Source organism: Denticeps clupeoides, chromosome 4 (assembly GCF_900700375.1).
Source record: "Denticeps clupeoides chromosome 4, fDenClu1.1, whole genome shotgun sequence".
In the NCBI taxonomy this organism is placed as follows: domain Eukaryota; kingdom Metazoa; phylum Chordata; class Actinopteri; order Clupeiformes; family Denticipitidae; genus Denticeps; species Denticeps clupeoides.
This window is the reverse complement of record NC_041710.1, coordinates 2984880-3006169: the sequence shown is the minus strand read 5'-3', so window position 1 is coordinate 3006169 and position 21290 is coordinate 2984880. Positions and strand designations below refer to the sequence as shown.

General features: G+C 48.8%; 2 protein-coding genes across 3 annotated transcripts; both read right to left on the bottom strand.

The window, feature by feature from the left end:
- Positions 1-248: 248 nt before the first annotated feature.
- On the bottom strand, positions 249-11158 carry diras1b (DIRAS family, GTP-binding RAS-like 1b). 2 transcript variants are annotated; one of them, XM_028978639.1, is made up of 2 exons: positions 10823-11158; positions 249-3820 (listed from the first exon to the last, which is right to left on the bottom strand). In XM_028978639.1, the coding sequence occupies exon 2, from the start codon at positions 3786-3788 to the stop codon at positions 3192-3194; it is 597 nt and encodes a 198-aa protein (XP_028834472.1). In that variant the 5' UTR covers positions 3789-3820; positions 10823-11158; the 3' UTR covers positions 249-3191. The 2 variants fall into 2 exon arrangements, with proteins under 2 accessions (XP_028834472.1, XP_028834473.1); XM_028978640.1 differs by lacking the exon at positions 10823-11158 and adding an exon at positions 9583-9729.
- A 2631-nt stretch (positions 11159-13789) lies between these two features.
- On the bottom strand, positions 13790-16502 carry LOC114788583 (receptor expression-enhancing protein 5). Its single transcript, XM_028977273.1, has 5 exons — positions 16225-16502; positions 14983-15076; positions 14517-14655; positions 14206-14374; positions 13790-14110 (listed from the first exon to the last, which is right to left on the bottom strand). The coding sequence occupies exons 1-5, from the start codon at positions 16340-16342 to the stop codon at positions 14070-14072; spliced, it is 561 nt and encodes a 186-aa protein (XP_028833106.1). The 5' UTR covers positions 16343-16502; the 3' UTR covers positions 13790-14069.
- Positions 16503-21290: the final 4788 nt, after the last annotated feature.

Sequence of the window (21290 nt, the reverse complement as noted above, 5' to 3'; positions counted from 1 at the left end):
ATTAGATGTTCTCTTTTAAATCTAATATTAAAAAGAATTCAAAATATTCACATACTTATTAAACAGATATTATGCATTGTGGTATATTTTTATCTGTTTCTTAAAAAACAACTGTAACCTCGCTGACTTGAAATGGCAAATAAAGGCCCGCGATTCATGAACATACAGATGTGTATCTAGATATAACGGGCAAACGATTTAATGTTGCCCATAAAGAATTGACCCATAAAAAAAGACAACACGGTGAAGAGGATTCAAATTACTATTCCATTTTATTATGAAAATCAATTGTCAGCTTTATTATAGAGAATATTGTTTTAAGTATACATATATATATTTATATATGTAATCTTTTTTGTTTAAGATGCATGATCACAGCATATCTTTATCAGGAAGACTATTGCTAGAGGAAATGCCGGTATATAATAGCTAGTTTTACAAAAAGGAAAAAAAAAAAACAGAAAGCCGTTTTTTTTTATTTATTATTTTACAAAAACAATATTCAGTAAAAGCAATATATTCTCAAACCAGATGAAATGCAGAGGAATCATTGTGTCGCTTCACAGTTTTTGTTGCCTTTGCCCTCATGCAGGTTGACACCAATAGGGACCATGCTGTATAGGTTTTTGATACGGATTCAGGACGTGACACGCGGGCCCCGGACCCCCCCACCCCCATCAACTTGACTCACAGTACGTTCCGGGCCCTCGCTGGAGCCTGGAAGTGCCGTCCACACCAACCAGGTGACACTGGAGTTGAACTGGAGGAGAAAAACCCTCTGCACCGGGGCCCGGGGGGACCTTCAGCCACTGTGTCCCCCAGTCGAGAAGTCAGCATGACTTTCTGAACACATATTAAATACAATTTTACAGTTATTTACAGCGGTGAAATGCTCTCGGGTAAACGGGTGGGGGGGGGCTTTTTGAGTAAAGATTGCTTTGAAGGTCACGAAGACGGGGCTGGAGGATCAGCGGCGAGGATTACAACCATCCCAGCTCTTATCTGCGCCGGCAGACCCGGACCCCCTCCGGATGAGGAAGAATCACCGAACGGCCGAGCAGCGCGGACCTGCTCAGGGGGGAGATGCATGCAGCCCGGCCGCCGTGGCGTGATTATGAGCAGCAGAGCTACGTAGGCCCTCCGTCTCGCAGCGTCACAGCCAGAAACGTGTTCCCAGTCACAGGCTCCTCCCCCTTCACCCACAACACCTGGGCTGAGGGTCAAATGAAAGTCGATCATTCATAAATGAATCCTTGCAGAAATTCTGCAGCAAATTGGCCTTGTTTTGTCTTCATGGAATATTGCACGTATTTATTATTAGAAAAATATTAATTCCATCCAATCAAGCAGCGACGTCAAATTTCAGATATATGGAGCATGCATGTTTCATTTAAACCAACGTCTGACGTCTACTCGGTGCAGTCTGACAAGTGCTGATCCTGGCGGTTACATAAAAACGATAAGAGCATTTATGAGATCCCATACAGCTGCTGAATATGCTCCCATCTGTGCGTGTCATATTATTACATTTGTTTTCTGGACGATTTAATGCAATTCGTACCACCATGCGATGAGCATTGTTTAAAGGTATTTCAGCTGATGAGGTATACTTCATCAGTGCATTATTTAAAAAAAAAAAACAGTTTTAAACGATGCACCGAGCAAGCTCTGTGTGCCTCTTGTTCAAGGCGTGTCTCGCTGTTGTACATTTATAGCAACCAAAAATGAACGAATAAAGAAATAAAGATTTGTTTGTGCTTTTTTTTCCGGGCAAATTTTATGGCCATTTGCACATTAAATATCGACTGTAGCGTTTTCCATTACAGCATCCTTCATTTTTGGGGCGCGGGGGCATGTTTGAAATAAAGTGCAGCGCGAGCACGTCCTCATGGTGAATTTTAAAACAGGCGGGGACTCCTCCTCAAGCACCGGGCCATTAGCCATCTAGGACACACAACCGGGGTGTTGAACTGAACCCACGCCACCGGGGTCCCTGTCTCCGCTGGAACATGCTTTAATCCAATCTGGAGGTGTTAAACGGCCTTAACAGATCAGGTCACGGGTCCACCAGCAAAATCAGAATTTTCAACGTGCCTCAAAAAAAAAAGGGTCGTGTCTAAAAGAACGTTGAAAAGCCCGCAGAGGCTTTTCTGAGCGACTTCTCCGTCACAACTTTCGGAATTCCCCCGTAAAATGGTGGTTCCCGGCCCCTGCCCACACGGGAAAGTTCTTTCGTTCATACTGGTGTCCACATCGCCCCTTTGTTTGTTCACCGGTGATGACGCATCCTGAGGACTGAGGTTAAAAAGAGAGAAGAACCGACTTTCGGACTCATGAGCAGGAACAGTATGATGGGATTGCCGAACAGCAATGAGGACGTTTCCCATAGATGCTGAAGCTTAGATACGTTTGGACATATTCATAACACTACTCTAAACAACAGTAAGACTATCTTCGACATGAAACCCATGCAGACGAGGTACGTACATACTGCAAACTAGAATCTGTCCCATGTCCCATGTCCCATGACGTGATTGTCAGAAGTAATTTGACTGGACTCAGAGATGGTAAGTCAGTCTAAACACAGTCTCGGAATTCGTCATCCGCTGGATTTGGACTGGTTTTTCTTCCGCATGCTTTGGCCAAAGGAGCAAAGATATTTGAACGAAACACAGAACATTAATGCTTGGCAAATGACAAAGGAACAAAAAAGACAAATTCGCCTCAGTACTCTGGTCCTCCTTGGGGTTGATTTTGTTCTTCCGCACCGTATCACCGAAAGCAAAAAAAAAATTGTGTTGGTTAAAATGCAAATCGGTCATGGCAACACTGCAGCTGTGGACAGCCGAGCCGTTCGGCGTCCACAGAAATGAAGGTGACGGCCGCGGAGAGGGCTCGCGAGCAGGGACGAGGCGACGGTGATGCCGTGTACGGAACAAGCCGAGGAGATGCTGAGGGTGTGTCGGCGATCGGAGCGGGGAATGGCGGAGAGATGCGTGGGTGGGTGAGTAGTTATTTACGGAGCTGGCAGGGGATTCGTGCCACTGGGTTAAGTATGGGCTACATCTACGGCGAGCAAGATCCCCTGCCACCCCCCCATCTGCCTCCTTCCTCCACCTGCTGGGCCCTTCCTCATGACTTCAGCGATTCCCTCCGGCGCCTGGTGGCTCTCGTTCTCGGCGAGGGCTGGCCTACATGACACTGCACTTCCCCTTGAGCTTGTCGGCCCGTTTCTGCTTCCCGGAGCGCTTGCCGTCGATGTTCAGGCTCATGTTTCTCTTCTTGTCTAGGTTGAGGAGCTCCTGGAAGAGCTCGGTGACGTTGTGGTTGGTCTTGGCTGAGGTCTCCATGAAGGCGCACTTCCAGGAGTTAGCCTGGGCCTCCCCGTCCTTGATCTCCACCTCCCGTTGGGTCTCATCACTCTTGTTGCCCACCAGCATGATGGGGATGTTCTCCACGTTGCCCTTGATGGCCAGCACCTGCTGGTAAATGGGCTTCAGCTCCTCCAGCGACTGCCTACTGGTGATGGAGTAGACCAAGATGAACGCGTGACCCTTGGAGATGGACAGGCGCTGCATAGCTGGGAACTGGTGGCTCCCCGTGGTGTCGGTGATCTGTAGGGTGCAGACGCTCTTGTCGCAGCTGATGACCTGCCGGTACGTGTCCTCTACAGTGGGGATGTACGTGTCTCGGAAGGTTCCCTTCACAAAACGCAGAACAAGTGAGCTCTTCCCCACGCCGCCGGCGCCAAACACAACCACGCGATAGTCGTTGCTCTGCTCTGGCATCTTGGCCTTCTCTGGAACTTTCTTCTCAAGACCTACAGAAAAAAAGACAAGAGGGACGGTTTACATTAAAGATGAAAGATGTGCTCCACTAGCAACATATAGCACACATGGGAACTAGTGTTCTCCTTAGCTCCTCCACAATTCACCGTGGGCTTCAGAAGAACCAGAGAGGCGATTGTGCTGAGGCAGCAGCACATTCCATTATTCCTCTCTTCTGAGATGTTGCAACAACATCCCATCTGCCCACCACAGACAGCCAGGGCAAACCACAACATTGCAGCTCCAGACCTTCCATAATATATATTACTGTTTTTCAACATCGCTACATCTACAGACAACGTAGAGTTAACTAGCGAGAACAGTGCGTGGAGAACAGGAAAATACGCACCATTATGGGGAGAGCATATAAACGGCGCCCAAACAAGCTGGGATTTGACAGCAATGACACGAACAGCACCCCCATCCATGTGATACTATATTCAAAAGTAATTAATGCTATATTTAATCGAAATATAAATAAAAATGCCAATTGTTAGAGAAGGAAGGTCATCGCAACATGAAAGGTGGACAAGCTTCTGCAATAGAGCTCATATGCTTCCACAAATCCACGTGTATTATGATGTTCATCTCACCTAGGCTGTCCTAGATATATCCACCAATGTTGCACTTGACGCATACACAGGCTCCACTCAGTCTCAGCAACCTGAGCTTAGCTCAAGATTTGGTTTATTGTCAGTACAACAGTATACACAGTACACAGTGTTGAAATAATGTTTCACACAGACCCCCCCATAGTGGCATCGTAAAAGTAAAAATAATCTGTTTCTCTATGAGTTGCTCAAGATCCTGGTTCCTGTCAATGAGCTTTTGAACCAGCATGAACCGGCCAGAGGGTCACCACAGCCACCAACACTGAAGATAGAGGGACCTTCAAATAGACCAGCGTTATAATGGACATGCAGTGTGGACCATAACACACCTCTGAACTGTCCAGAAACTTGGACAGATCCTTCTCAATGCACAATTTTGGACTTTTATTTTAACCAACCTCGCAATTACACCTGTTAGACTGTTTCACTTGGACAAAATCATTACCAACTGACTTCTATTGCACCCTCATATCCTTGAAGGGAGACCATCTCTCACTGACTCAGTTTTCCATTGTGTGCAAAAAAGGTCAAAGTGGGGGGGTGTCAACAGTAGGTCTGTGAAAGCCCACTGAGAGATACTGTATGTGATTATGGGCTATATACAAAAATAAATGTTGATGTGTGTGTGTGTGTGTGTGTGTGTGTGTGTGTGTGTGTGTGTGTGTGAGTGTGTGTGTGTACATGACCATGCTCCCATTCCCCAGTTCCATATCAGCTTATACTGTCAGTGACTCATTCATCTTGCTGAGGTTCTTCCTGACTCCCTCAGCCTCTGAGACACAGGAACAAACCCATTCTCTGGACAGGATCTGATGCATTGCATGAGTCTGTGCGTCTTGACCAAGCTGGGTTTCACATTTTTCAGAACCAGTACCTCATCAAACCAGAAGCCATAAGTATAAAAACAACCAAAGAACATAGTAGTATAGAATCAAGTTAAAATATGTGCCTAAAATGATTTCTGGCTAGTTTTGTGCAATGCCTGAGCTGAGAAGCCCATCCTGCGTGTGATCAGCCCCTCTCTGATGTCCAGAAGGTGTGTAAACTGGGTCGGATCCATTACACCCCAACACACACACACACACACACACTGTAGTAAAAAAAAGACATTGTGGCTTATTCAGCACCCCTGCTGTTATGCGCATTTCAAGACATTTGCATCAAGTCCACTACAAAGGGGGTGCATGTCTGCAAAGGGGGTGTTTCAGTGTTGCCAGACTTATATAATTATTGTATTTGTACCATAATTTTACCCTTTATGTGATGTGTGATCCATAATTCCAAAAGTCCCATAATGTACGATAATCTGGCACCTTCAGGTTAAGTTATTTCTTTAGCACAACTAGGTACAGATCTCTGTTTTCATCTGGCTGCGCAGACATACTTGGCTTGTTTATGCACAGTCGTCTCACCTTTTCAGCCAATCAATGCACAACGTAACACACGGTGATGCAGTAAACAAAGTAAACAACGATGGAACGATGAACAAACTGCGGATTTGCATGGCGGAGTCGCAGTTACGGAAGACAAAAAGACTAACATCGTCATCAGACTTACATAAATGAATGGGAGAAAGATCCCAGTTGTACTGGGTGGTTAAAGCCTGTAGCAGCACTAGCAGGAAAGTTTCTTGTTGCAACGTGCAAATGTTATTCTGGGACTCATACTGTACTCCACACAAGAAGAGGCGCTGTTCTGCCCAGAAGTGGTTTCTTTTTCTCAAATGTTCTCTAGTTGTATGAAACGCTATAATATGCACAGTCTGTGATGATATGCAGATTTTCTGAGCAAATTGTGTTTGATCATTTAATCTGCTGGTACGATACTTCAGAATTTAGTATCTAGCAACACTGTTCTGACTTCGACCAGGGGATCCCCCTCGTCTCACACCAGGTGGGGCATCGTACATGCTGAGGGCCCTGGGGGTTTAACACGCGGTGTTTGATGCGGGAGGCACTCCCCGCTTATTTATTTATTAATCCCCTCCCTTTGGAGGAGAAGATTATTAATGGCTTAAACGCATCCACCCACCCACCCAGCCGAGTTCCATTATGGATTAAGTCTGGCACTAGTACAGATTGCTGTCCGTGTCCCTCATTCCCTTATTGGCGGTCTGGCAGGGTGCTGATGCGGCGGAATTTGGGAATAGCCTCGCTTTTCACTGAATCCCGTGAATGAAGAGCATGTCACCCGCACTAATGATGTTCCGCTGCTTCTAATATTCCGCTACTATTAACATTCCACTACCACTAACGTCCCACTGCTGCTAACATTCCATTACCACTAATATTCCAATGCTGTTAACATTCCGCGACTATTAACATTCCGCTACCGCTAACGTTCCACTACTGCTAACGTTCCATTACCACTAATATTCCACAGCTGCTAATGTTCCGCTACCGCTAACATTCCGCTACTGCTAACATTCCACTGCTGTTAACGCTCCATTACCACTAATATTCCACTGCTGCTAACGTTCCGCTACTATTAACAGGGTGGTAGTAGCCTAGTGGGTAACACACCCGCCTATGAACCAGAAGACCCGGGTTCGAATCCCACTTACTACCATTGCGTCCCTGAGCAAGACACTTAACAGGGAGACTGTCCCTGTAAATACTGATTGTAAGTCGCTCTGGATAAGGGCGTCTGATAAATGCTGTAAATGTAAATGTAACATTCCGTTACCGCTAACGTTCCACTACAGCTAACGTTCCATTACCACTAATATTCCTCTGCTGCTAACGTTCCGCTACTATTAACATTCCACTACCGCTAACGTTCCACTACAGCTAACGTTCCCATATCACTAACATTCCGCTGCTGCTAACGTTCTGCTATGACAACATTTACATTACATTTACAGCATTTATCAGACGCCCTTATCCAGAGCGACTTACAATCAGTCGCTCGACAAACATTCTGTTAGAGGTAACATTCCATTACTAACATTCCGCTGCTGCTAACGTTCTGTTACCACAACCATTCTGTTAGCGGTAACGATCCATGACCACTAACATTCCGCTGCTGCTAACGTTCGGTTACTGCAACCATTCTGTTAGCGGTAACATTCCGTTACTGTTAATGTTCTGCTACGACTAACATTCCGCTACCGCTAACATTCCACCGCTGCTAACATTACATTACCACTAATATTCCACCGCTGCTAACGTTCCATTACCACTAACATTCCACAGCTGCTAACAGTCCATTACCGCTAACATTCCGCTGCTGTTAACGTTCTGTTACCACAACCATTGTTAGCGGTAACGTTCCATGACCACTAACATTCCGCTGCTGCTAACGTTTGGTTACTGCAACCATTCTGTTAGCAGTAACGTTCCATTACCACTAACATTCTGCTACTGCTAACGTTCTGTTACCGCAAACTTTCCGCTGCTGCTAATGTTCTATTACCGCAACCATTCTGTTAGCGGTAACGTTCCATTACCACCAATATTCCGCTGCTGCTAATGTTCCGCTACTACTAACATTCCGCTGCTGCTAACGTTCCATTAGCACTAAGAATCCTGTTAGCACTGCTGCTAACGCTCCATTAGTGCTAACATTCCACTGTTGCTAACGTTCCGTTAGCGCTAACATTCCGCTGCTGCTAATGTTTCTTTACCACTAACATTCCGTTACTGCTAACGTTCTGCATTAATTTGTAATTGTAATGATTGTCTTTGTCCTATCACCTTTCTGCCACATCCCACACACAGACACGTGAGAGTAAGAAACCCAGCAATATAAGTCAAGATCCTGATAAAAATATCTAACAGAGGCGATTAGCAGATGTCGGGGCTCCATCAGGGGGCTCAGGATCAACCCCAGGAGCATGGTGTCACTCAATCTCACACAGAGGCACTAAGACACACAATCTGCCTAGAACAGCGGCGGCCAGACAGATTAGACTTCGGATCAATCGTGCTGCCAGGGGTCCGGAGGTGTACCGAAGGAAAACCTCTCACAGGGCATTTTCTGCGGTATCATACTGCAAAGAAAGGCCCACAACGCCGCCATGGGCAGCTGGTCGGACTTTCAACAGCAGCCGGAGGAAGCGTCTGTGTGCACGTGCGAGACAGGCGGCCGGGACCCTTTCACGAGTGTCACATTCACCAATTTACCCCTCCGAAGTCTTGAACGAAATTGCTGACGACCGGCATGTCGGTGTTGGTAGTGGCCGTGGTCATGTTTGTGGGGCATTAGGAGTGTAGAGGAAGGGAGGCGATGGACGCTGCGCTACAACTGGTCGTGTTACGTATTGACCGGAGGGGGTATAAATAGTCCAGAACGAGGAAGCTGTCAATCATACCAACAGGCCCCTCCCCTTTTTTCATAAAACATCATTAAAGTTCATCTTCTGGGTGTCAGAAATAATTGGTCTGAGTGGACAGTTAAACCCTCGGCACCAACATACAGATAATTAGCAAGCCATCACATCTAGATCTGTTTATTTCTGTAAATCATGCTGGTAACTAAAGTCAAAGTCTACTTTACAGTCACCTCCATATACAAGTGCACAGAGAGACAGGACCGCGAAGCTTCGGGGAGACGTGGAGAGAGACGTGGACAGACAGATGGAGGGAGAACGCGAAGAGAGGGCGTGATGGGTTCCGGACGAATAAATACATTCCAGATGACTGGACCACTGCAAGCACCAAAGCCGTACAAACGGTTGGCAGATTAACAGACGCCCAACGCGTTGCGTTTGAATGCTAATGTAGAAACAGAACCGTATTCCCCCGTTGAACCGCATGGTGCCTCCAAGTTACGTTCTTGCACACCGCAAGTTGAGTGTGCACACACACACACCTCTATTAAGCGACTCAATGTGGCGGCAAACCCGCGGCCTAAAAATACCCCATCGTCCATCTGTCATTACTCTGCACCAAATGTCGCCTGGATTAACTCGCGACCGCTTCCGTGCGACCGCCTCGATCAACCGGGGGAGCGCGGCGCGGAGCCACGCGGCCGCTCAGGACGCATCTGTCCACCGAGCCTCTGTGTCTGGCTGGACGCTGTTTCGACAACCTCAGCACCTTCGGAACCCCCCCCCCCCCCCCCTCTGCACTGCAGAATATAAAACCCCATGCGGCGCCGTCCTCCACGGTCCGCCGCCACGTCTCGTTGGCCCGGCCGCGTACCTCCGCTTCGCGGCCGCTCCGTCACCCGCTCGTCCGTCCTTTGGGGAACCCCATCTCGCCTTTAGACCCCCCCGAGCCTTCCGCATTGCAGCCAGTCAAACAGATTGCTCCGTTGCGGCCTGGGCTTACCGGCTAATCGCCGAGCTTAACCTTGTCCACGTTCCTGGGTGCGAGGCCGCTGACCCAGTTCTGGGGATTGAAGGCTCCCTGCGTGCGTCCTTTCGGGCCTGCACCGTGGCGCGAAGGACCGCCGACTTCCCGCCACGCTACTGCGCTAAGATAGCCCCCAGAACGGCCATGAAGCCACGAGGCGGTGAGGCTTCCGGAGCTTCCTTCCTTTTCATGGCAACTCTTTCTCCGCCCGATCCGGCGGCGTTGGGCCGCGCGTCCTTCGGATCGGCGCCGCTGAATGCGCGTGCCGCAAACAGCCTGGGGATTTGGCAGAAGTCGGGCCCGCTCCGTTGGCCATTGAGACGGCCATTGAGCCCCGACCTGAGCCTTATTATGCTCTTAGTTGCCGGGCCTTATTAATTAACGGCGAGAGCGTCTAACCCGCCTTTGATCTCGCTCCTCGAGGCATCGGCGCTCGGTGATCAGTGAGCCGGCGTTAAGGGCCGCTTACGGACACGCTGGCGTGTAAAGGCCCATTTAAGAGATTATTCAGACAGGCCTCCCCGTCGGAGGACGCGGCGCCCAGGACATTCCTGCCTTGATTCCGGCCTGTTCCCGGATTTCCGGACACGCTGCATTTGACCATCACCCTCGGGGAGCAGCGTGTGGGGAGGGAACCTTGATCGGTGGCACCTTGGCGGCTCGGGATTCGAACCTGCAACCCTCCGATTATGAGGCCGGGTCCACTGCCCCACTGGGGGCATGAGACCTCCGCCTGAAGTTAAATAACGCGCGTTATTACCGTTTATGATGCAAATGAAACGCGTGAGACGTCAGCGCGACATGTGACAACGCGTGGCTCCAACTTCTGCACCCACGCAGACAAAAGCCACCATCCCGCGCCGGTGGGGTGGGGGTGTCTGCGGGGGTCTCTGGGCGAAAAACCATTCATTCATAAAGACGACGACGACGACGATGACGGAGACCACGCAGGGGAAACCACGCAGTGGTTTTATTTTATTCGTCGAGAATATTCCCACGCACGCGACTCCACATCCATCCCGCAGCGAGACACACGCAAAACACGTCAAACACGCACAGTCTACACACGCAGCGTCACATCACCCACCTGAAGGCAGCGACTCGTCCGACCATAGAAAAAAGGTGACGAAAGGCAGCGCCGGCGCGTCCTAAAGCGGCATTTTACGGTAATAACGCCGATAAGAGCCGACACGGGGTCTGGCGTGGACTGCGGCTCGCTCCCACCCTCTCTTCCTCTCTCTCTCTCTCTCTCAACTCGTTTCAACCTCTCGATTCCAAAGATCGAAGGTGGGAGGTTCCTCCATCCCTCCCTCCTGCTTAAATAGGCACGCTTCGGTCGGGCGTCCGCCGTCCCTTAGAATAAACGTTATTCTAAGGCGGAGCTCGGCTCTGCGGCCGTGACGTTTCATTCGGCGCGCGTCGCGGCGTTCTAGGTTGCAGAATTTGAGAATGACCCTCCCCACTCCCCCACCCCTTTCTGATGCAGTCCCCCTGCCATTGGAGCGTCGGTATGTGCCGCTATGGAAGAAAAGGGCCGTCTGCATACAAATGAATTCATTCATGCGCGGCGCGGAGGGCGTTTTTTTTTTTTTTTTTTTTTTTGGTGCAGACCCCGCACACCGCAGCCGTGACGAACATTACGCAACGCGGAGGCCAGAGCCACCATCTCACGGGCGGAGGGCCCACGACGGGAAGATGCCGTTCCGGACGGACGTAAAGAGGTCCCGAAAACGTCCCTCGTGACGCTACGTAGAGAAATGAGGAATTTGTCGCCCCCCCGCGTGTCACTGTGAGAACAGACGGAGACGCTCCGACTAAAGCTGGGGTTCTCAACCTCTTGCAAGCTGCCCCCCAAGGCTGGTTCGTTGCAGTTGCCCCCCCCCCCTCCACCACCACATCCCAAACACCACCTCGCATAGATAGATGGATAGATAGATGGATGGATGGATGGATGGTTAGATAGATAGCCGAGTGAATGGAGAGCTATGTCGTGAGCTAATTAAAATGCAGTGATTTATTTTTGTGTGAGAGTGAGTGAGCGTTTACATTTGCGGGAACGGCGGCGGCCATGCGCATGCGCGGTTCATTAGCAGCCTGGACGCGGAGGGGGGCGTGTCTCCTCTCTGCTCCGACTGACCGCCTGTGAGGGCTCTTGGACGGGAGAGGGGCTCAAGGCAGCACTGATTTCATATGACAGTTCAACAAACATGTTAATAATATTAAGTCACTTACATTTTTGATTAAATAATAACTGTTCTGGTCTATTATTTTATAGGGTGGTAGTATTTTTTATAGGGTGGTAGTAGCCTAGTGGGTAACACACTCGCCTATAAACCAGAAGACCCGGGTTCGAATCCCACTTACTACCATTGTGTCCCTGAGCAAGACACTTAACCCTAGGTTGCTCCAGGGGGACTGTCCCTGTAACTACTGATTGTAAGTCGCTCTGGATAAGGGAGTCTGGTAAATGCTGTAAATGTAAAATGTTAATGTATTTTAGCCTATGAATCAAAACAAAGTACACAAATTTGCAAAAAAAAAAAATCCTCCCATCCTGTTGCCTACTCACACCCCACCGGTTGAGAACCACTGGACTAGAGGCCGAAAATGATTTTTACCAATCTAACCATAAATGCATCTAATGATGATGGTTTTGGGGACACCAGTGGTGGTGGAAAGAGAAGGGGGGGGAAACACGCTTAAAGCTGAGAGTGGATTCGTGTCATGGGGCAGATCCACAAGTTTATCTCAGCGTGTCACCTGATTAAAACGCTTCTGTCCAGATCTCACAGTGAAGAAACAGCTACGTTCTCTGCGCATCTGCCAGCCATAACATTATCATCACCTCTTCTAAAAATGAGTGCTTGAAGGTGTGCCATCAGCATGCAGCAGCAGAAAAAAAGGCCAAGAGAACGGCTGGTCTGTGAAGTACTAGTGAAACTGGACAGGATGATAAGAATTTCTGCCTTCTGCCCGTATCAAGGTTCTTCCTTCAGACACAATGCATCCATTTCCCAGAAACCCCCTGTGGAAACACATCCGATAGGGTCATGATTGAAGCACCACCACACTCAGTCAATTTTGGCTCGTTCCGTGCATGAACTGATCGGTATGCTTAGCTTGTATAGACGACCGAGTAAATCTGAAATGAAACCAACGCTTAGATACGCTTTTATATTGGTCTTGATGGTCTCCTAATACTGTATCTGAAATCTCTTTCCGAATTACCGCCACTTTAATGAGGTTTCCCAGGACACACCTTTTCGGTGTCTGTAGCTTTAAATGCTAATGAGAAGGAGAGCGACCTATAGAAACCATTCAATAACAACAACGTTTGGTGCAGACAGGAATTCGTGTCAGCGTTTTTCCAGAAAAAAAAATTCAACGAACCCACTGATTCTCGCATGAGAGAACTATATATAAAAAAAAAAAAAAAAAAAAAAAACACCACCTATTTTTACATCCAATCAGCAAGCAACTGCAATGCTTCACACATTTGGAAGCCATGACGGTCAGTGGAGATAACGTTTTAGGGGAGGTGTGGGAGATTCTCTGGATAGGTAAAGAATGAGAAACGGGAGGGAACTGTTCCCCTCATGACTTCATAAAGGGACAAATTCCAGATCCGACAGTCAGAATGACCAAAGCACTCTTTACACCTATTGCCATGTCTAGCCACTGCAGGACCATAAACAGCCTACGGGAACTCGTATTAACGTTAATCCATCTCACAAAGTCACATTTTCATGTCATGGGTCCTTTAACAGAATGTCAGCATTCTACCACTAGCCACTGTGCACCTCACTACAGTAGTGGGGCAGTGGTGGCCTAGCGGGGAAAGAAGCGGACCCATAACCCGGGAGGTTCCACTTTAATTTTCTCATGAAGTGAAACTAATAAGAAAACAAGCCCCCCTTTACATTCACTTCCAAATAAAATAAATTAAAAATACCATTTGGCCTCAAATCAGCCATGATCAGTGGGCCACGTAAAAAGCTGTATGTATTACTGTGAAACTGTACGGAATGGTGCTTTAAATGAGGGAGGGACAGAGTGAAAATAATTAGTTTTATTTTTCCTGAAATGAAGAGAAACCTGTACCCGGTCCAACATCGGAAAACACCAGGGCACCAGACGTACACATTACTTCATAAAATACATTCACTCCTCAGACACGCACACGTACAGGTAAAACGAGACTTTCAATCGCGGTGCTCCATGTTGGGCTCAAGTACCATTTAAAAAGAATAAACCCTGCCGGGAGCATATAGCATGACGTTGATCACACAGGGGACAAGTCATTATAACGGGAGCAGCGCCAGGTCCTCTTCCCTTCACTGGGACTTCTCATGGCCAAAAACCGCAAATTTGGAGGCTGGAGAGACAAAAATAATAATAATAATAAAAAAAAGGTGTCGACTGAGCATCTGCAAGCGTCGTTCGTTTATAATATAAACAAGTCGCACAGACCTTCCTTCGTGACCGACTCCGCCGCCTCCTTGGCCTTGCCGCTCAGGTCCTGGACCATGTGGTCCAGCGCCGCTTCGTGTTTGAGGAAGAACGGCCGCACCAGCCGGTGGTACAGCACCTGGGAGCCGTTCCAGGGAACCGGAGCCATGCACCACAGCAGGAAGATGCACTGGGAAGGCCATTAGGGTCGGGCGTGGTTCCAGAATGTAAAATTATTACGAAATTTCGGCCAATCCAACACTGATTTTAAAAACGTTCCGATTTCGACTTGACACTGCGTACAGGAAGCAGTTCAATTCAAGCCATCTCACCTTGCCGACGTAATAAAAAGGGAACCAGAAGAGGAAGATGTCGGAGAAGAACTCTGCCACGCTGAAGATGCCGTACACGACCCAATACGTTAGCCACTTTGTGTCATCCTCTTTGTTGTTGCTCTCAATGGCCTTGATGCTGAAAAATTATATATCTCTTAGATTATAGATTCTAGAAATTAGATTCAACTTTATTGTCATTACACATGTACAAGTACAGGGCAGTGCAGTTTATGTCTAACCAGAAGTGCAATAAGCAGCAAGTGCAGGAAAAAGGTCAAACAAGTTATGTATATACATAAGGTGATATGTGCAGGAGATGGATAGATATGAACATATTTATAAAGTGTATAGACAGAATTCAATGTATAATGTAGTGCAATGATTATGTGCAAAAATGTGCAAGATTACCTAAATTAACTAAATTCGTTATGTAGTTAGTTAAAAGTCTCCGCTTTGTACTTACGAGAAATAGGCAGGATAGACGAAGCCAATCAGGTTGCAGAGCAGAGAGGCGCCGTACCCGAACAGCAAATACAGCACGACGGCCGACACGGCACCTGCGGAGGATCAGATGACAGCACACGACACCCTCGAACAACCACATTCCCCGATGACGGAAAACAGGATGCTGGATCGGCGCGGCAGGACACGCAGGTCCCTCGCACATCAAACAGGGACGCCGCCGTAACCGGCCACGCCCTCCACGCGCGTACCGTGGACGCGTTGCAAAATGCCGCTCAGGTGGGCGCGAGAGGATCGGGTTTCGGAAATAATTATTATAATAAATCGCAGTCGTTTCGGTTGCACGTTGATAAACCGTTCGGCCATAGCATAGGGGCCGAGACCTCCGGGTCGCAGACCGTGACCCGAGGCGGAGGAAAGGACGTGGCTCCTGGCGAACTCTGGACATAGTGCAAAATTCCACACGGACCAAGATTAGAACCTGGAGCGGCTCCCACCAGAGCGTTACGGTGAGGATTTTAACGGCAGCCGCCATGGACCTCGCAGGCAGGCCGAAGCGTTTACCTACGCAAATTACAGCGGGGCGAGGCCGTCTACTCATTTACATTTACAGCATTTACCAGAAGCCCTTATCCAGAGAGACTTACAATCAGTAGTTACAGGGACAGTCCCCCCCCTGGAGACACTCAGGGTTAAGTGTCCTGCTCAGGGACACGATGGTAGTAAGTGGGGTTTGAACCCGGGTCTTCTGGTTTATAGGCGAGTCCAAAGCCTGCATGAAATTCGCAGGAAAATTGTGCAACTCGAGCGCCGGATTTAAAGTGCAACCTGTGCCCAATTACACACACACACACACACACACACACACACACACACACACACACACTTCCATCCAGACCAAGACAGGCCTGCAGGAGTTAAAAATACCCCGCGGCTGGGAAACTGGAGCCAGTTCGGCTTTAAAACGGCTCCATGTCGGGAAACGCGGCGCACTTCGACCTTTGCCTGCGTTGCAGGTGCACGGCAGTAAAACGGCGGAAAAGGAAAAGTAAATTCTTCCTTTACACGGGGCCCGACCCACGAAGCGCTCCGACTTCTTCTCCCGTTCCCGTTCACGCACGACGCGCTTTAAAGCGCATTAAATTACCGGTAAATACGCGCCGTCGAAACTCGAAGCGGCCGCGACGGTTGCCAAGTTGGGCCGAACTCAGCCCGAAAGTCTACACGCCGGCTGGCCGCGTACCTGTGGCGATGTACTGCTTCTGGACCCCCGTCCGGGCCTCCAAGGCGGCCAGCAGGTCCGTCACCACGTTCTTCTCGTTCAGAAACGCCTCGTAACGCTCCTTCAGTTGAGTAATCATATTTCAAAACAAACACAAAAAAAAAATACTACAATGCTTAAAAAAAAAAAATAATAATAACAATAATAAAATTAATATGAATCACAATAGACAGCTCGCGGGACGCCGGCGGGCACTGAGCGGGTCGCGCGCGCGCGCCGCGGCTCTTATCGCGCGCCGAGAGGAGGAGCCGTGCGCGCGCGGCCAATTAGTGCGCGCGACCCGCCGACCGAGCCCGCGACCCGTGGCCACGCCCCGCTTACGGGCAGCTGGTGCCACTTGTTGATGTGAGGAGGCGCGGTCGCTGGTTATTGATTGTGTGAAATCGTCCCGGTTTAATGTAATTTAAAAGTATTTAAAAGTAAAAATACTGTGCGGCTGTGGTAAAGTGTGAAGTGATTGTCACTTGTGATACACAGCAGCACAGCACACGGTGCACACAGGGAAATTTGTCGTCTGCATTTAACCCATCACTCTGAGTGAGCTGTGGGCACCATGACAGGCGCCCGGGGAGCAGTGTGTGGGGACAGTGGCACCTCGGCAGATCGGGATTCGAACCTTCTGATTATGGGGCCGCTTCCATAACCGCTAGGCCACCACTGGCCCGGGTGGTGGGGGGATATTGGTCAACAGCTGTCATTTGTTTGTTGTTAGAAAATAAAAAATCACAAATAAAAGAAAAAAAATTTTAATGTTACAAGTACAATTTACAGAGCGGCCTGATTTTTTTTTTCTTAAATTAAGTGATTGTCATTGTGAAACTGTGACGCGGCACATGGTGACACAGTGAAAAGTGTCTCCCGCTTTTAACAAGGACGGTGTCTTGCTTAAACCGGGATACAACCCGACTACGGGGGTGGTGGTTAAAAGCAGAGGACACATTTCGTTGTGTCACCGTGTGCTGTACTGCAGTGTTTCAAAATTAAAATCTTAACCATCTTAACCACTCAGCCACGACTACTGCAGAAGTGATTGTCAATGTGAGGCACAGCACACAGGGGCACAGTGAAATGTGTCCTCTGTATTTAACAGCAGTGGGCAGCCATGACAGGCGGCCGGGGAGCAGTGTGTGGGGACGGTGCTTTGCTCAGTGGCACCTCAGTGGTACTTTGGCGGAACGGGATTCAAACCTGGGTGGTGTACGGTGGTAGTAGTGGGTAACACACTCGCCTATGAACCAGGAGACCCAGGTTAAAATCCCACTTACTACCATTGTGTCCCTGAGCAAGGCACTTAACCGTGAGTGTCTCCAGGGGGGGACTGTCCCTGTAACTACTGATTGTAAGTCACTCTGGATAAGGGCGTCTGATAAATGCTGTAAATGTAAATGAACCGGCAACCGTCTAATTACGGGGCCGCTTCCTTAACCGCTAGGCCACCACTGCCCCGATGACATCATAACAATATGATGTCCCCGATCGCAGCCATCCTTGTCACCCCAAGTCTCCACACTGTCACCCTGTGTACACAAAGACATACAAACGACTACAGCACTTTTCACCTCCGTTGCTTCCTCTAGACTCTCCTCCCTGTCACAATATCACCAACAGGCAATGGTGAAACCAATCATATAAACATATGCTACAGACAGACAGATTTTCCATTTCCAGTGATATTGTTATGATGTCATCTGTACGTGACGTCAGATCAGAAGTCCGGCCACCTTGTTTTGATTAAAAATAAAAAAAGCAGGGATCTGTAGCAGGGATTGTTTTTTTTTTTAAACTGGTTTTACCGACTGCTTGTCGTGAGAATACAGCCAGAATATAGACTGATTGCAAAATCACCAGCCTTCATCCATGTATATGAGCATGTGTGTGTGTGTGTGTGTGTGTGCGCGCGTCTACTCATGTTTGACTAAATATATAAAAGACAATAAATGAAGGCCTCAGGGGTTCTTTTCATTACTACCTTCATTATTGGATGCCATCTGAATGATAATCTGTATGATGGCCAGCCCATGGAAATGGTGCATTTTCCGAGGTGCAGAAAAGTTGAGTGCTCCCATGATTGCTTCCTACATACAATAGATGGCACCGGCACCATCACCACACATTTATTATTTATTACACTAGTTTAGCGCTGTCTGTCTCATCGTTGTCTACACGTTTTTTGGTTAAATGTTACTCGTGCACTGCCTGTGTCCCCTGTTTGCACTTTATGTCAATATGTAACGTTGTTTAAATGTTACATGTATCATGAGGTTGAGGAGAAACAGTGTGTCTGGTTTCACCATGTACCGTATAACATGTATGTAGCTGAAATGACAATAAATCTCAACTTCACCATCACTTGCATCAGAACACTAATCATCACCGTCACCATCACTGTCACCATCACCGGCACCATCGCTAGCACCACCACCAGCACACTCTTCATCACCAGCCCTGGCAGACTCACCACTGACACCCTCACTATCACTGGTACCATCAACAGCACCAGCACCACCCCAGCACACTCACCATCATCGGCACCCTCACTGGCACCAGCAGACTAACTTTACTTTACTTTATTTAGCAGACGCTTTTATCCAAAGCGACTTACAAGAGGAAGACACCAGCAATTCTCGTTCGATTTCTATAGAATATTGAGTTTACAAACTAAGAGCCCTGATAAGGCTTAGACTTGTCAGTGAAGAGCATGCTCAGAGATTGTTAGGTGCTAGACGAAGAAAAATTATAATGTATTTATACATTTTTGTATTGTTTGTGCAATGTGTACGCATGTGCGTGTGTAAGTGTTAGATTTGTCTGTAATATTTTTTGAATAAGAGGGTTTTCACCTGCTTCTTAAAAGTGGTGATAGTCTCGGCTAGTCGTGTGGAGGAGGGCAGGTTGTTCCACCAGCCAGGGACAACAACGGAGAACAGACATGATTGGAATCGGAGACCCCGTGAAGAAGGAATTTTTAGTCTCCTTTCGTTTGCTGATCTAAGAGAGCGTGCAGGAGTGTAGTTAGGTAGTATTGTGTTGATGTAGGATGCAGTTCCATTTACAGCCCTGTAGGCAGCATCAAGGATTTGAACTCAATGCGAGCAGCTACCGGGAGCCAGTGGAGGGAGGTAAGGAGAGGTGTAACATGGGTGTATTTTGGCTGATTGAAGATGAGACGAGCTGCCATATTTTGGACCATCTGGAGTGGTTTTATGGTGACTGCAGAGGCTCCAGCCAGGAGAGAGTTACAATAGTCGAGTTTGGAGATGACCATTGCCTGGACGAGGAGCTGTGTAGCCTGTTGTGAGAGAAAAGGCCGAATCTTGCGAATGTTGTAGAGAGTGAACTTGCAGGATCTGGAGATCGCAGCAACGTGATGGTTCAAACTCAGTTTGTCATCTATCCAAACTCCAAGGCTTTTTGCAGATGCCGTGGGTGTTAACAGTAGCAAGCCAATTTGAATTGAAAGGTTTTGCTGAGGGGAATTGTTGCCCGGAAAGATCAGAACCTCAGTTTTGGATAGGTTGAGTTGGAGGTGTCGCTCAGACATCCATGCCGATATGTCTGAGAGGCAGGCCGAATTTTTTTGTTGCTATAGTAGCATCTTCTGGTGGGAATGACAGATAGAGCTGGGTGTCATCAGCATAAGAGACTCACCAGCACCGGCACCCTCACCAACACCCTCACCATCAGTGACACCAGCACCGGCACACTCCTAATCACCGGCACCCTCACCGGCACAGCACACTCACCATTACCAGCACCGGCACACTCACCAGCACCAGCACACTCACCATCACTGGCACCCTCACACTCACCAGCACTGGCACACTCACCAGCACCCTCACCATCACCGGCACACTTACCAGCACCATCACTGGAACCAGCACACTCCCCATCACCGGCACCATCACCAGCACACTCACCATCACTGGCACCCTCACCGGCACAGCACACTCACCATTACCAGCACCGGCACACTCACCAGCACCAGCACACTCACCATCACTGGCACCCTCACACTCACCAGCACTGGCACACTCACCAGCACCCTCACCATCACCGGCACACTTACCAGCACCATCACTGGCACCAGCACCGGCACACTCCCCATCACCGGCACCATCACCAGCACACTCACCATCACTGGCACCCTCACCGGCACAGCACACTCACCATTACCAGCACCGGCACACTCACCAGCACCAGCACACTCACCATCACTGGCACCCTCACACTCACCAGCACTGGCACACTCACCAGCACCCTCACCATCACCGGCACACTTACCAACACCATCACTGGCACCAGCACCGGCACACTCCCCATCACCGGCACCATCACCAGCACACTCACCATCACTGGCACCCTCACCGGCACAGCACACTCACCATTACCAGCACCGGCACACTCACCAGCACCAGCACACTCACCATCACTGGCACCCTCACACTCACCAGCACTGGCACACTCACCAGCACCATCACTGGCACCAGCACCGGCACACTCGCCATCACCGGCACCATCACCAGCACACTCACCATCACTGGCACCCTCACCGGCACAGCACACTCACCATCACTGGCACCCTCACCGGCACAGCACACTCACCATTACCAGCACCGGCACACTCACCAGCACCAGCACACTCACCATCACTGGCACACTCACCAGCACTGGCACACTCACCAGCACCATCACTGGCACCAGCACTGGCACACTCACCAGCACCATCACTGGCACCAGCACTGGCACACTCACCAGCACCATCACTGGCACCAGCACCGGCACACTCGCCATCACCGGCACCATCACCAGCACACTCACCATCACTGGCACCAGAGCTCTAATTATGTTTACTGGATGTTTTGCTAATGAATCGTATTCTTCATACCAAGAGCCAGATTATCTACATACTGCTATCATCTTAAAGACCTCTTAATCAGGATGTTATCTTTCACCCTAAATCATTCTAAATTCACTCTAAATGATCTTTCACTCTGACTCTAAATCTGCTCATTTGTCTTGTCTTATGT

Excerpts from the sequence above, each read along its gene's own strand:
- diras1b (XM_028978639.1), bottom strand. The coding sequence starts at position 3,788 with ATGCCAGAGCAGAGCAACGACTATCGCGTGGTTGTGTTTGGCGCCGGC.
- LOC114788583 (XM_028977273.1), bottom strand. The coding sequence starts at position 16,342 with ATGATTACTCAACTGAAGGAGCGTTACGAGGCGTTTCTGAACGAGAAG. Across the intron at positions 14,656-14,982 it reads GTCTATCCTGCCTATTTCTC|CATCAAGGCCATTGAGAGCA; the intron begins GTAAGTACAAAG and ends ATAATTTTTCAG. Across the intron at positions 14,375-14,516 it reads CTTTTTATTACGTCGGCAAG|TGCATCTTCCTGCTGTGGTG; the intron begins GTGAGATGGCTT and ends TGGCCTTCCCAG.